Below are 17,372 nucleotides of genomic sequence, written 5' to 3'. Positions count from 1 at the left end.
AAAACACTTTTGGCATTCTGATAGTAATTGCTAGTTGACACGACGATTGACATCTAACAGCTACTGTTGTGAAAGTAACAATCATACTGAATCGGTTCACCATAGTGAACATGAATACACGTGAATACACGTAACATAAACATCTTCGACCTTGCAAATTCCACACTATGTTCCGTTGTTACTTACCTCATATTTCTTTTCAATATTGGTTTATAACTTTGTAATAAAGCATTTCTAAGCAAACTCGATATAAGAATTTTTTCTTATTTCCACTAGTAGAATATGCTCCCGTAGTTTGTCGGTTAAAACCCGGGACACCCTGTATGTCTAATTATACAGGGTGTCCCGGGTTTTAACCGACAAACTACGGGAGCATATTCTACTAGTGGAAATAAGAAAACATTCTTATATCGAGTTTGCTTAGAAATGCTTTATTACAAAGTTATAAACCAATATTGAAAAGAAATATGAGACAAGTAACAACGGATTTTTTTAAAAAAATAAAAATTATCTACGCAATGATTTAGTGACGCATTTCAAAATGTTGTCCTTGCGCATCGATACAAGCTAGACATCGACGTAGTACAGAATTTGTTACGGTACGACATTCCTGAAAATTTTGTTGCATCTCAGTAACTGAATTAGTAGTTCGTTGCTTTAAATCTATCTGGTGCTCTCCTGTTAGGAAATCTACGTTGATACTCTCGTACGGCAGCTCGTGCATTTCCGTCACAGAATCCGTACACGAAATGAATATCGGTGTATTCCTCGTTTGAAAACACTTTTGGCATTCTGATAGTAATTGCTAGTTGACACGACGATTGAAATCTAACAGCTACTGTTGTGAAAGTAACAATCATACTGAATCGTTTCAACATAGTGAACATGAATACATGTGAATACACGTAACATAAACATCTTCGACCTTGCAAATTCTACACTATGTTCCGTTGTTACTTATCTCATATTTCTTTTCAATATTGGTTTATAACTTTGTAATAAAGCATTTCTAAGCAAACTCGATATAAGAATTTTTTCTTATTTCCACTAGTAGAATATGCTCCCGCAGTTTGTCGGTTAAAACCCGGGACACCCTGTATGTCTAATTATACAGGGTGTCCCGGGTTTTAACCGACAAACTGCGGGAGCATATTCTACTAGTGGAAATAAGAAAAAATTCTTATATCGAGTTTGCTTAGAAATGCTTTATTACAAAGTTATAAACCAATATTGAAAAGAAATATGAGACAAGTAACAACGGATTTTTTCAAAAAAATAAAAATTATCTACGCAATGATTTAGTGACGCATTTCAAAATGTTGTCCTTGCGCATCGATACAAGCTAGACATCGACGTAGTACAGAATTTGTTACGGTACGACATTCCTGAAAATTTTGTTGCATCTCAGTAACTGAATTAGTAGTTCGTTGCTTTAAATCTATCTGGTGCTCTCCTGTTAGGAAATCTACGTTGATACTCTCGTACGGCAGCTCGTGCATTTCCGTCACAGAATCCGTACACGAAATGAATATCGGTGTATTCCTCGTTTGAAAACACTTTTGGCATTCTGATAGTAATTGCTAGTTGACACGACGATTGAAATCTAACAGCTACTGTTGTGAAAGTAACAATCATACTGAATCGTTTCAACATAGTGAACATGAATACATGTGAATACACGTAACATAAACATCTTCGACCTTGCAAATTCCACACTATGTTCCGTTGTTACTTACCTCATATTTCTTTTCAATATTGGTTTATAACTTTGTAATAAAGCATTTCTAAGCAAACTCGATATAAGAATTTTTTCTTATTTCCACTAGTAGAATATGCTCCCGCAGTTTGTCGGTTGAAACCCGCGACACCCTGTATATATCTACCCACAAACCTTTAAGACATGTAACACCTTCTGAACCGTTTCTGAAGTATTCATTATTTCATGAAAGGAATTCCACGCATTCCGGGCGGGATCAGATCAGTTTCAGATTTCAAACCAAAAGTAACAATCGGTTACAACGTCCAAAACTGTAGCTAATATAATCTATATAGAGAACCTGATAAAAAACTTATTCCCTATATGAATATGCGAATATTTCAATTTATAAATGAATTTTATATTTGATATTTGACGTATTAAAGTATAATTAATTCCCAAAAAACTCGCACCAAAAAAAGTTATAGTTTTCTCTCCAACAGATATTTTAATTTATATCGTATTTTAATTTATTCATGCAATTATCTTTGATATTATAAATATAGTTACATGTTTGGCATTTAACGCATGGACAATTTACATTCTCATGTTCATTATAATTTAGACACTTGTGATTCATAAATAAGCAAGGAATCAGCCGAGTTACGCTCGAAGATTAACATGATTATCCAAATCGAATAAAGTGCCTTTCGCTTTGATCTAGAGCTATTAAGCTCGCGCAAAGTCTACGTGACACTCGTAGCGATCGTGAGTGGCATCTGCAGTCGCACATTTCAAGGTGAGGATCGCTCCAAACCGAAATGTAGATTAGCGGTCTTCGCATAATTACCACGAATAGAAGCCACCTCAAAGAGAGCGCGTTGCGACGTACTCGCGAATCTAATTTCGTCCGTCGTTTTTCCATTCTGCGTGCACGCATGATTCCTCGACGGAGAGCTCTTCGACTTTTAATCATAAATTTAAAATAATTCCGAGAGAGCAACGTAAAATAAATGTCTATACAGTCACAGATATAACCAATGAATTTTATTTAAAGTACTCCGTAATATTCAAACTCTGACATGTTAATTTTATTGCATTTTTGCATTGTTATTACCATTATTACACATCTAGTTATCTTTATATTATTTATTTAACTCAGTACTACAATAATCATATTTTAAGTACTGGGAAATATGCGAAGCTTAGTGTTTCTTATCTATTTCTGAACTAACAATGCAATCAGGAATTAATGGAACTCGTGACTACTCACACTTGGACGAAATTCACGTGTATTGTATCTCGAACTTTCTTCGCCTCCGCGCTACACTCGGAGAAAATTTAGTTCTCTCGAGTGAAAACGAATTACAACAATTCCAATTATTCAATGAAAACGAGATGAGATTTAGCGGAAGAAGATGGAAAGAATACAAAAAGTTTTGTCATTTGCTGGAATATGATTACTTTTGTCATAGTGATTAAAAAAACTGGATACTGATCATAACTTACGCAAAGTATGTATTATGCAAATCCAAACGAGCAAGGTTCACGAATTCACAATAAGCTAGCTGAATGTTTTGCAGAAATAAAAATCAAAACACCGCACACAAGACGTAGTATTATTAAGATAATATCATCTCATATCAGATTTTCTTTATCTATCTATTCTTTGCCTATCTGTTGCTTATCTATTTTCTATATAAAAATTAGAACAAATATCAAGTACCACTAAACGTGCAATATTACAATCCGATTGTTATGTTATCGCTATCTTTTATTGTATAAAAATCAAGTGTTGTATTTGAAATCTCTCAGACTTTTTAATGCGCGTTTAAAAATCTTTTAAAAATGTTTTTGCGTGATTTAGATAATTAATTATAATATCACGCATATTTTATATCCAAAAGCTGCTACAAAATATTATTACATTAAATCATATAAGTGTCTTTATACAAGTGCCTAATTCATTAAAGATATGGATATTATTCACGCGCATTGAAACGAAATAATACTTGCTGACTAATATCTAAATAATTTTTAAAAATCATTTAACAAGTATAGATAATATTAATGGTGTAAACAAGTATTTTCATGTATAATTGATAAACAGTACATACAATACATAAATTAACATAAAAATTCTACTGCTTATTGTCTTCAAAATATTTTCGAGTTACAGAAATGTGGTTATGTGAAATTAATCTGAAAAATATATATATATACATATAATAACGCTATGCATTCCACAATTATATTATAAAAACATGTCAATCAGTTGATTGGGCTAATGTTAATATCCTCCACCAACAGAAACATCTTAGAAAGCGTGAGATTGCTGAAATGGTTTTCATCAAAGGTCATAATAATTCCATCAATATCCAGAAAGATACTGAATGTTTACCCGGTATATATGACCCTTTTTGACAAATATAATATCTCGTTGACACACTTGCTTGTTGACTACCATCAACTGTAGACGTACTTCGCCGCAATTCCATCTTGGACAGATTTCTCAAGTCTTTTTCAGGCAGTAAGTTTTATATGTTTTTAAATGTTTGGTATTATTTTATTAATTTACATGTTACAATCTCGGTTTTAGAAAAAGACTGTGTTATACTCGATAAGGACCAGGTGAGTGGTCGAAACGTTGTGTATTTAATTGTACATTAATAAACTGCTAGGATTGGTCGACAAATTAACTTTTCGCTGAATGAATCAATGTTAAACAATGTCAATCAGTGTTAAACATCAGAGCCTGATACCGCAGTAGGTATCGCGTACGATTATCTATGTGTCATGTAAATAAAAGATAAATACTCAGTATCATGAACAAACGATAACTGCGCAAGAGTTTTACAATTTTGCCATACGCATTGTTTGCGTAATTAAAACCACCAAGAAAGTCAATAATTAAATCCTAAATTTTCTTTAAGGGACAATTTCCTCAACTTAATTAAAAATTAGATCCTTTAATTTCCAGTATACGGACCGGTAATATAAGCTCTAATTAGATTTCCTCGCAAGAAAAAAATGTAAGAAAAAATGCTTGACGGATAGAAAAGCAACCAAAATGGAATCATCGTTATTACTGCGCGCACATACACAGTAAAAAATAAAATGTTAATTTTAACATTTTTTGCATGTCCCAGAAAGTCCACTCTAAATTTTAAGTTAAAGCAACTCATTCGTCATATGTTACTTCTTGACAAACTAGAAATGTTAAGTAATTAACACAATACTTTACATTTATTTTTGTTATTGTGACTTTAAGTGTGATGTAAAAATAACATACAAAGTAATTGAAAACTACATGGAAGAGAAGTTTACTTTTTATGTTATATTAACACATGATAGTAATTATTTCAACTTAAATTAGTTTTGATAGAAACATTTAATTTTAGTAAATTTGACTATTTTATATGTCAAAGTTCATGATTATTTGAAGATTTACTTTAACTTCTTTTAGAATGTTAAACTGACTTTGTGACATGTTGATTGTTTAAAATTATTGTGTTAAAAGCATTTGAAATAATATTCCATTTCTAAGAGACATACACAAAATGTTAAGTTATGAAGTTAACATTAATGTAACATAAAATTGTTATAAAAATAATAACATATCAGTTGTATGTTAATTTTACATTGAAGTAGTAATCAAAACATGGCAACACAAGAAAATTTTAACACATGGACGCACAATTTTTAACGGTGTACGCGCGCGATGTTCCTCGGATTATCGCGACACGTCAGGAAGCTAGCACAATCCGTCCAAGTAGAAATGTTAAGTAATTAACACAATACTTTACATTTGTTTTTGTTATTGTAACTTTAAGTGTGATGTAAAAATAACATACAAAGTAATTGAAAACTACATGGAAGAGAAGTTTACTTTTTATGTTATATTAACACATGATAGTAATTATTTCAACTTAAATTATTTTTGATAGAAACATTTAATTTTAGTAAATTTGACTATTTTATATGTCAAAGTTCATGATTATTTGAAGATTTACTTTAACTTCTTTTAGAATGTTAACTGACTTTGTGACATGTTGATTGTTTAAAATTATTGTGTTAAAAGCATTTGAAATAATATTCCATTTCTAAGAGACATACACAAAATGTTAAGTTATGAAGTTAACATTAATGTAACATAAAATTGTTATAAAAATAATAACATATCAGTTGTATGTTAATTTTACATTGAAGTAGTAATCAAAACATGGCAACACAAGAAAATTTTAACATATGGACGCACAATTTTTAACGGTGTATTTCTATAATAGCCCTGCAAACTTCGCAGCGCTGCAAATTTAAAACTATCTTATAGTATAATTCCTTTGTTACACGCGGAGAATAAAATTCGTATTAAGATAAAGAAAAATGCAATTTTGAGCGTTCAAGTCGCTCTTTCTTAACATTTTTTTGCTGTTTCGCAAATGATAAGTCTGTCGGGTGCAATAGGAAACCGGGCCCTGATTACTTCTCCGCCCAGCATCCCGCCGGCGGCGGCCTCGGAAAAATCATGCTTTGCGGAATCTCATCCGCAGCGAACAAGGGAACGTCATTTACAATGCAGTACCAGCCAACCTTAGATAATTCTATCTTTCCCCCTTGAACGACTCCGCAACTATCGTGAGTCCGTGAGATTTTTCCTTACTTGCTCGATAAGTCATCCTCGTGAATTCTTTTTCCATGTCTGCTTCGCATATAAACCACGATGTCGTGGGAAACGCGCTACGTAATCGTAAAGATGCTCGAGTCGCAGCAACGCGTTATTCTCCTCGGTCTGCTGTTGACGGCCGCTCCGACCTTGGGAGACATCCTGAATCGAGGATGGTGGAACCATACGATTTTCTATCAAATTTACCCTCGCAGTTTTATGGACACCGACAACGACGGTGTGGGTGATCTCGAAGGTAAGAAAAACGGAAAGAATCAGCGGTTCGACGGGCGTCAGAGCCGCATTCTGTCGCTCGTATCTCGACTTCCAGCCATGTTGCGTCTTCCTCCATGTAATAAATAATTTTCATGATAAGCATCACGAAAAATACGTTGCGACACGCTCGTTCACACGTAATTACGTATAATTACACGTCATTTGAGAAGATGGAATGGTTTTGTAACGTGAGGACATAGATCGTTGCATTACTCTCGGGTATTATAGTTGAACCATTGTGTCCACGTGTCGCATATTCAATGTGCAGATAAGAGGAGAAACGTGCTTAGCGTAACTATTAGGTTGGCAAATAAGTTCGTTCGGTTTTTGCTTCGGTGCAACTTCTTTCCAATTCACTCTTGTTTTTCTCGATACTATCGCGCAACTTCAGAGTGCATTTAAAAGTACATGTTTCACATAACCTTTCTGTAAATTTTGGTTTGACTAACATCAATATTGTGTGTGCTGCGTAGCTGTAAAAATGGAAGTAAATAACGTGCATTATCGTCATATTTTGCTCTATTATTTCAAGAAGAGCAAACGAGCTGCAAAGGCTCATAAAAAGATATGCCGTGTTTATGGAGATGATGCCTTAACAGAACGCGTATGTCAAAAGTGGTTCGCCAAATTCCGTTCTGGAGATTTTGACGTCAATGATGCGCCTCGCTCCAGTCGCCCGATCGAGATTGATTCAAGTAATGTCAAAGCTATCATCGATAAAAATCCATCCCAATCGGTGCGAGAGATTGCTACAGCACTTAATATATCTCATATAAAGCGTAGAAAACAATTTGCGCCAACTGGAATACGTTTCTCGGCTCAATGTGTGGGTGCCGCATGAATTAACCGAGGCCAACTTGGCCACTCGCATATCCATCTGCGATTTGCTGCGGAAACGTCAAGAAAACGATCCATTTTTGAAGCGGTTAGTGACAGGAGATGAAAAATGGGTCGTCTATGAGAATGTAACGCGGAAAAGATCATGGGGACACAGCAGCGAGCCACCACAAACAACCTCGAAGGCAGGATTGCATCCGAAGAAGATCATGCTCTCCGTATGGTGGGATTTCAAAGGTGTCATTTACTACGAGCTGTTACCGTCAAGCAAAACGATTGATTCAACCATATACTGCTCGCAGTTAACAAAATTGGACCAAGCACTCCGCAAAAAACGTCCAGAATTGATAAATCGAAAAGGTGTTGTCTTCCACCACAATAACGCCAGACCTCACACATCATTGACAACTCGGAACAAATTACTCAGTCTTGGCTGGGATGTTTTGCCTCATCCTGCGTATTCACCGGACCTGGCCCCTTCCGATTATCATTTATTCCGGTCGTTGCAGAACTCTTTGAACGGAAAAATCTTCAAGGATGAAGAGAACGTCAAAAGACACCTGGATTGGTTTTTCGCCGATAAGCCTCGGATGTTTTACGAACGCGGCATAATGAAGTTGGTGGAAAGATGGCAAGAAGTCATCAATAAAAATGGTCAATATATAATTGATTAAAATTTATTTCGTGTATCAAAAAAATTGTATTTTATTCCACCTTAAAAAACCGAACCAACTTATTTGCCAACCCAATATATGTCTCGAGGGTTTTTATATTTTCAATCGTGTTCGGGGTCCGGACCACGGTCAAACCAGTTTTGTAATTAGACTTCGATTAAGATTTCGTCGAGTCTCGCGTGGCAAATCGAGCGCCGGATGTTCGCCGCGCGCTCTCCGGATCCAACACATTTGCGTCGTTCGCGATCGAAAATCGACCTCGTGCGGGCGCGACCCCGACGATCTCGCTCGCACGGCTTAAACCATCACGTGCGATGGACAGAGACGAAAGAGATCGCTTGTTTGGTCGCGCGTGCCTATTCTTCTCCACCGAAGGCGACAAACAAGAGACGTCGCTGTCGATCGCTCGTCGAGAACAAAGCCAGGTAAGATTCCGCCTCGTCCGCTAACGAATCGTAGTCGCGGACAGGACTCGTCTATTTCGCCCAAGTTCGGCCGCACGTTAAATCGTTCGAATTTCTCGAGATCGAGTTCGGAGTGCATCCGTGGAACAACGTCGCGTTCTCCGCTGTAGCAGATACGCGCGTTCCCGATCTTCGACGGACGATACACGCGCGCAGATTCGCGTTCTCTCGGGACAATCCGTGACTGACTTTTTGTTCATTTTTTTGACCGCGTTGCAATGAACTTGTTAAACGAGCATTCCGCGGAATTAGTGAACTCCTGTCACACGCCCCAGTCCTTGCCGTGATCACCGAGCGGTCACTTTTCACGTCGCACGTTCTCTCCCGAACGGAATCAGCAGTCAGTGCCGGAATCCGACCACGAAAGTTGGATCTCGCACAAATTGCAATCCTTAAATATTTATTTTTTAACGTTATGTTGCCTCTATATTTTCTCATCCAACCTGAGAAGACCAATTTAAATAAATAGTATTAAAATGTTATTAAATATTAAATGTTATACGAGTATATGCTACGTAGTATACGCAATAAATGCTACGACTGTAAGACATAAAGAAACATGGCATGGAATGTACATACATCATGTGATAGCAATTGCATTCACATGCGCTGCATGCGACTATTTTTATTTCGGTGTTTCAAGATTGGTTATCTCAAAGTGCATTCAGTAGTATCGTGACATCCATAAAAATATTCTACAACGGCTTTTATCAATCATTTTATATCTTTCTTTATCATGTATTTTTTAAATATTTATTATTAGTATATAATAATAAAATTGTAGCCTGGCTATCTAAGAATATTTAAAAATAAAAAAATATAAAGAAAGAAAGATAAATAAAACAATGTTGTTTTATTTATCTTTCTTTCTTTATATTTTTTTATTTTTAAATATTCTTAGATAGCCAGGCTACAATTTTTTACGTCATAACAAATGCTAACATATTGTTTTATTTATCTTTCTTTCTTTATATTTTTTTATTTTTAAATATTCTTAGATAGCAAGGCTACAATTTTTTTACGTCATAACAAATGCTATTGCAGATTTATTACATCAACTCCTTTTTCTATTACAGGCGTAACGAGTAAACTAGAACATTTTGTGGACTCTGGGATAGGAGCGATATGGCTGTCGCCTATCAATCGAAGTCCTATGGTCGATTTTGGATACGACATATCAGATTTTAAAGATATCGACAAAATATTTGGTACACTAGAGGATTTCAACAATCTTGTAAAACGCGCCAAAGAACTTGGATTGAAGGTAAATAACAGGAATAAATCGATCATCATATTCTCTAAGCCACATTTCATAGTAACAATTTTATCAAATTTTGTTAATATGTAATAAAGTAATATGTAATTCAATCAAGGTTATTCTTGATCTCGTACCCAATCATACTTCGGATGAACATTATTGGTTCCAAGAGAGCATAAAACGTGGCTCCAAGTATGAAGATTATTACATATGGGCAAATGGAAGAGAAAACAACGCACAACCACCAAACAATTGGAGAAGTGTATTTAGCGGATCAGCTTGGACATTCAACGAAGTTCGCAATCAATGGTACTTTCATCAATTTCACGAAAGGCAACCAGACCTGAATTACAGTAATCCCAACGTGCAAGAAGAGATGAAGGTATATTTACATTTCGCGAGATTTTATTAAGCTCTATCAATGGTTTTCTAAAAGTAAATGAAAAATGTAAATGCACGTGTATGTAATATATGCAATGTAAATACATAGGAAATCATCGAATTTTGGTTGAGAAAAGGGGTGGATGGATTTCGCGTGGATGCGGTGCCGCATCTATACGAGATAAATTACACTAGGGACGAACTTCGAAGCGGTAAGCCAGGAGCAGAACGAGACGATTATGATTACCTACGTCATACATTCTCAAAGGATATACCGGAAACGTACGAATTAGTACAAAGTTGGAGAAAAATTCTAGACGATTACGCCCATCAATATAACACGAGCGAGAAGGTATATATTTATCTTTAATATTTTTAATATTGTTAAACAATTTGAAATATATATGTTTGATATATTGTAAGACAATGTACACATTGTCTTAAAAATCCCAGAAATAATTTAATATAATACTCTAATAATAATAATAATATTCATTAATTTTATAACAAGGTGATGATGACTGAAGCATACACGTCGTTAGAAAACACCATCAAATATTACAATTACGGTTCTCACATTCCTTTCAACTTTAATTTTATCATGGATGTGGATAAAGATTCAAATGCTACTGCTTTTAAAAAGATAATAGACGAATGGATAAACGCAATGCCTGCAGACGGCGTCGCTAACTGGGTGGTAAGAAAACATTATTCTCATGTACTCTGTTTTACATCACGACGATGAAGATACAAAAATATTTAATTTTCCAACTTCGCATTTAACATATATCAAATTTGATTAACAAACATAAAGATGTTAATGTGGAAGCTCTTTCTCCTTAATGATGAAAAGCTTAAAGATAGATGATGACATGACAACTGCATAAACTTATTTATTGTTGTGTGAGAAGTTTGAGAATTATTACGCCCTATTGAATAATTCGCGATAAATGCTGTGTTATACAGGGTGTCCCGGGTTTTAACCGACAAACTGCGGGAGCATATTCTACTAGTGGAAATAAGAAAAAATTCTTATATCGAGTTTGCTTAGAAATGCTTTATTACAAAGTTATAAACCAATATTGAAAAGAAATATGAGACAAGTAACAACGGATTTTTTCAAAAAAATAAAAATTATCTACGCAATGATTTAGCGACGCATTTCAAAATGTTGTCCTTGCGCATCGATACAAGCTAGACATCGACGTAGTACAGAATTTGTTACAGTACGACATTCCTGAAAATTTTGTTGCATCTCAGTAACTGAATTAGTAGTTCGTTGCTTTAAATCTATCTGGTGCTCTCCTGTTAGGAAATCTACGTTGATACTCTCGTACGGCAGCTCGTGCATTTCCGTCACAGAATCCGTGCACGAAATGAATATCGGTGTATTCCTCGTTTGAAAACACTTTTGGCATTCTGATAGTAATTGCTAGTTGACACGACGATTGAAATCTAACAGCTACTGTTGTGAAAGTAACAATCATACTGAATCGTTTCAACATAGTGAACATGAATACATGTGAATACACGTAACATAAACATCTTAGACCTTCCAAATTCCACACTATGTTCCGTTGTTACTTATCTCATATTTTTTTTCAATATTGGTTTATAACTTTGTAATAAAGCATTTCTAAGCAAACTCGATATAAGAATGTTTTCTTATTTCCACTAGTAGAATATGCTCCCGTAGTTTGTCGGTTAAAACCCGGGACACCCTGTATGTCTAATTATACAGGGTGTCCCGGGTTTTAACCGACAAACTACGGGAGCATATTCTACTAGTGGAAATAAGAAAAAATTCTTATATCGAGTTTGCTTAGAAATGCTTTATTACAAAGTTATAAACCAATATTGAAAAGAAATATGAGACAAGTAACAACGGATTTTTTCAAAAAAATAAAAATTATCTACGCAATGACTTAGTGACGCATTTCAAAATGTTGTCCTCGCACATCGATACAAGCTAGACATCGACGTAGTACAGAATTTGTTACGGTACGACATTCCTGAAAATTTTGTTGCATCTCAGTAACTGAATTAGTAGTTCGTTGCTTTAAATCTATCTGGTGCTCTCCTGTTAGGAAATCTACGTTGATACTCTCGTACGGCAGCTCGTGCATTTCCGTCACAGAATCCGTGCACGAAATGAATATCGGTGTATTCCTCGTTTGAAAACACTTTTGGCATTCTGATAGTAATTGCTAGTTGACACGACGATTGAAATCTAACAGCTACTGTTGTGAAAGTAACAATCATACTGAATCGTTTCAACATAGTGAACATGAATACATGTGAATACACGTAACATAAACATCTTAGACCTTCCAAATTCCACACTATGTTCCGTTGTTACTTATCTCATATTTCTTTTCTATATTGGTTTATAACTTTGTAATAAAGCATTTCTAAGCAAACTCGATATAAGAATTTTTTCTTATTTCCACTAGTAGAATATGCTCCCGTAGTTTGTCGGTTAAAACCCGGGACACCCTGTATGTCTAATTATACAGGGTGTCCCGGGTTTTAACCGACAAACTGCGGGAGCATATTCTACTAGTGGAAATAAGAAAAAATTCTTATATCGAGTTTGCTTAGAAATGCTTTATTACAAAGTTATAAACCAATATTGAAAAGAAATATGAGACAAGTAACAACGGATTTTTTCAAAAAAATAAAAATTATCTACGCAATGACTTAGTGACGCATTTCAAAATGTTGTCCTTGCGCATCGATACAAGCTAGACATCGACGTAGTACAGAATTTGTTACGGTATGACATTCCTGAAAATTTTGTTGCATCTCAGTAACTGAATTAGTAGTTCGTTGCTTTAAATCTATCTGGTGCTCTCCTGTTAGGAAATCTACGTTGATACTCTCGTACGGCAGCTCGTGCATTTCCGTCACAGAATCAGTACACGAAATGAATATCGGTGTATTCCTCGTTTGAAAACACTTTTGGCATTCTGATAGTAATTGCTAGTTGACACGACGATTGAAATCTAACAGCTACTGTTGTGAAAGTAACAATCATACTGAATCGTTTCAACATAGTGAACATGAATACATGTGAATACACGTAACATAAACATCTTAGACCTTCCAAATTCCACACTATGTTCCGTTGTTACTTATCTCATATTTTTTTTCAATATTGGTTTATAACTTTGTAATAAAGCATTTCTAAGCAAACTCGATATAAGAATGTTTTCTTATTTCCACTAGTAGAATATGCTCCCGTAGTTTGTCGGTTAAAACCCGGGACACCCTGTATATGTTAATTAGATAGTTTTATGCAATGAACAATTTGAATGTTATATCTAAATCGTTAAGAGTAAACTATAAATTATATTTTACAAAGATACATGTACTAATTCCATAATGCAATTATCAATATACATGAATTTATGTATTAGCCTTTAACTATTACAGTAAATTTGTACAATTGCATGCTAATTAGTGTACTTTATAAATACTGAATGCAATGTGATTGTATGTGATAATCTACAAATAGAACAATATATTCATAGATGGGAAATCACGATCGCAATCGCACTGCTTCGCGTTTCGAAGGAAGAGCAGATCAAATGACGATGTTAGCCATGATACTGCCGGGTGTAGCGGTAACATATTATGGTGAGGAAATCGGAATGGTTAATAAAATGGACATAAGTTGGGAAGATACGCAGGATCCCCAAGCGTGTAACGCAGGCGAAGAAAAATATAAAAGTCGGTCCCGCGATCCAGTTCGCACACCATTTCAGTGGAATAACAACATAAATGCAGGTATGAATCAACCAATCACGAACAATTAGAGAGAAATGTATCTTTTCTTTAAAATTAGCAATTTTCCATCATTTAGAATTTTAGAACATATATATCATAAAAAGAGAGTTATTTTTTTATTTCACATATACAACGAAGTATCCCCTCGTTCATTAAAAGAGAATATTATTAAATTTGAAATTATAAAAAATTATTCGAGAAACTAAAGAAAGAAAGGAGGCAAATATATTATTTAATAAATTAGGGTTGAATATTATTAAAAAGTGATTAAGTATTTTCACTATATCTGTAACTAAGTATTTTGTAAAAAAAGATCATCGAATATTAGTAAATTAATTAAATATTTGCAAAAATAGATTAAAATAATGAGATCTACTCTTTAAATGATAATTACTTAAAACAATTACTTGACAAAAGTAAGTTATTAATGTTATTATATATAACAGGTTTTAGTAATGCCACAAAGCTTTGGTTACCGGTCCATGAAAATTATCGCAGTTTAAATTTGCTTCTACAAAAAAGTAACAATGACACTCACTACCATGTTTATCGCACTCTAACAATGTTACGTAATACATCGGAAGCGCTCAAATTTGGATCGCTATCTACTGAAGTCATTAATGACACCGTTCTATGTGTCCTGAGAAAAACGAAGAGAGAAGCCGTGACATTATTGATAAATTTCTCAGACAAAGACAAAAAACAGGTTGATTTAACAAAATCATTAGCGGAATTCGAGAATGGTGTAGTTGGAACAGCTAGCGTGGGCTCCGGAATAAAACAACAGTAAGTATCAATATTTGATGTTTCATTGATAGAGTAAAATTAATAATATATAAAAAAGAAGTAGCAAACAATACATTTTACATGAGGTTTAAAGTTATAGATTTATATAATGTGTTACACAACACATTATATAAATCTATCATTATATAAAACACTCTGATTATGGAAAGACTTTTCTTTTATCTCTGTGCATTTTCAGACATCCTGTCGAGTTGAAGAATATCACTCTTCCGGCGAATGCTTCGATAGTTCTTCTAACTAACGTCAAATCTTCCGATTCCAATTCAGCAATGCAATATGTTGTTTCTCTACAAACAATCCTATTACCGATATTTTTAATAATGTTATACGGATAAGAAATTCATAAAAATGATTTTGATCAACTCGCTCGCGTTACGATCACGATATTATAATGAAAATTGACTTCACTAATTATACCAAGAAAGTGTCGCGCGACTTGATTAATTATAATTATTAACAATGTTGTCGTTAAATTTGTACTTTATGTAAAGTGTTCTGTAGGAAACATTGAATACAGCAATACGGTAAGCAAACATCATGCCGGTTGCATAACATTCTCGTAGCGTAACAATTATTTTCTAACGTGCATGTCAATGTCGAAAGTTTCTCAATCCAGTACGTTCCTCTGAATTTAACGCGCGATCATAAGCTTTACTTCTGTTTTGTACACGAAAAAACATTTCGCAGAATACAAAGTTTATCTCGACCTCGCGCAAACAAATCGATAATTCGTTACACGGATGGCACAACTGGAGAACCAATTTTCGCATCTAATCCTGCCTGATGAAAAAATATCTGCGTACGCGGGAACCTTCGTGAGAGGTTGGCAACAGGATCAAACAGCGGATGAAGTTCGACAAAATAATCTGCCAAGACGTACTTCCTTCAACGGAATCACATTTTATCAACCCACAGTTCTAGATTCTTTCCTTTCACGGTGACATGTGATTGAACTCGATTAGACGGCGATATCTTGATTTTCAAAGAAACGCTATTTTTTAAGAATACACACTCCGACTCTGTAATCGAGCCGATTTTTTAAGTACAATCTTGATACACACGAATAGATGAATAATTGAATTATGTTCATCGAGAAATATTACAAATCTCAGTGACTAATATATGTGTGAAGGGCTATCCTGCACGGCAATATGTAAATATAATTATGTAAATTTTATATTATAATATAATAATAATTCATATTATAAATAAATGATAGTTTCTAATGTAATACTTGTAAAAGTTAAAAAGTGCGACTTTCCCTGCAAGTCTCTCTTCAAATATTTATATTAATATTATTTTATGGTCCACACGAAGAGAAAGGGAGGGATATATAAAAAAAACAGTAACGTTATTCCCAACTGCTGCCTATATCGATATTAAAATCCTCGTGGCTATTTTTTTACGTAATAACCAATTGTCAATGGTGCATACTATCCATTAAAAACGCCACTAACGAAAAATCGCAATAGCACTTCAAAAGTGTCAAATATTGATGTTCACGTGTCAACAAAATTTACATATCGGAAGTTGCAAAATTCGGTTGATACCGATTAAATACGCCGGAACATATGTATGAAAAACGATATGCACATAATATATAATCAATACATGTTATGACACACGTATCATGTCATATATTTTTCATATATATTATATCGGGTTGGCCAAAAAGTAATTGCATTTTTTTCCAATAGATAGACATACATTGTCTTGAAATGTAACTAACTTCATTCTAAACCGCAAATTCATTATGTAGGTTAACAACTCACAGTTCAAGTTTGTTTTAGAAAAAGAAAGTACACGATTTCGTTAACAATTGTTTCTTTGCCGTCGATTTCAAAATGGAAAATCAAAAAGAACATTTTCGTCATATTTTGTTTTATTACTTCCGAAAAGGGAAAAACGCTGTGCAAGCTCATAAAAAGTTATATGATGTATATGGCGAAGATGCTTTAAAACTGCGGCAGTGTCAAAATTCGTTTACCAAATTTCGATCTGGAGATTTTAATGTGAAAGATGCACCACGCTGAGGAAGGTCAATCGAAATTGATGATGACAAAATAAAGGCACTGATCGATTCCAATCGGCGTTTAACGACACGAGAGATTGCTGAGAATCTTAACGTATCGAAATCGAGTGTTGAAAACCATTTAAAACGACTTGGATACATTAGTAAGCTCGATATTTCGGTACCACATGAGCTCAAAGAAATTCATCTCACTAAGCGTATTGACATCTGCGATTCTCTTTTGAAACGTGAGGAAAATGATCCATTTTTGAAACGTATGATAACAGGCGACGAAAAATCGATCGTCTACAACAACGTCAAACGAAAAAGATCGTGGAGCAAGCGTGATGAACCTGCTGAAAGCACTTGAAAAGCAGATATTCACCAAAGAAAGATTATGCTGTCAGTCTGGTGGGACTTTAAAGGTATCGTGTATTTTGAGCTGCTTGCAAGGAATCAAACCATTCATTCAGACGTATACTGTCGTCAACTGGATCAATTAAATGATGCCATCAA

General features: G+C 34.5%; 2 protein-coding genes across 4 annotated transcripts in view; one reads left to right on the top strand and one right to left on the bottom strand.

Annotated features, from left to right (window-relative positions):
- Nucleotides 1–17,372, bottom strand: part of LOC105274790 (calcium/calmodulin-dependent 3',5'-cyclic nucleotide phosphodiesterase 1) — a 137,585-nt gene that overhangs the window by 63,599 nt on the left and 56,614 nt on the right. The window lies entirely within an intron of this gene.
- Nucleotides 5,946–16,054, top strand: LOC105274788 (maltase 2-like). Its single transcript, XM_011331214.3, has 8 exons — nucleotides 5,946–6,615; nucleotides 9,687–9,874; nucleotides 9,984–10,250; nucleotides 10,359–10,601; nucleotides 10,761–10,946; nucleotides 13,783–14,038; nucleotides 14,485–14,824; nucleotides 15,024–16,054. Exons 1-8 carry the CDS (start codon nucleotides 6,417–6,419, stop codon nucleotides 15,178–15,180), a joined length of 1,836 nt encoding a protein of 611 aa, XP_011329516.1. The 5' UTR covers nucleotides 5,946–6,416; the 3' UTR covers nucleotides 15,181–16,054.

This window comes from Ooceraea biroi, chromosome 14 (assembly GCF_003672135.1).
Source record: "Ooceraea biroi isolate clonal line C1 chromosome 14, Obir_v5.4, whole genome shotgun sequence".
Classification (NCBI taxonomy): Eukaryota; Metazoa; Arthropoda; class Insecta; order Hymenoptera; family Formicidae; genus Ooceraea; species Ooceraea biroi.
Note: the sequence above shows the minus strand (reverse complement) of the source record. Positions and strands in the feature narration are given on the sequence as shown.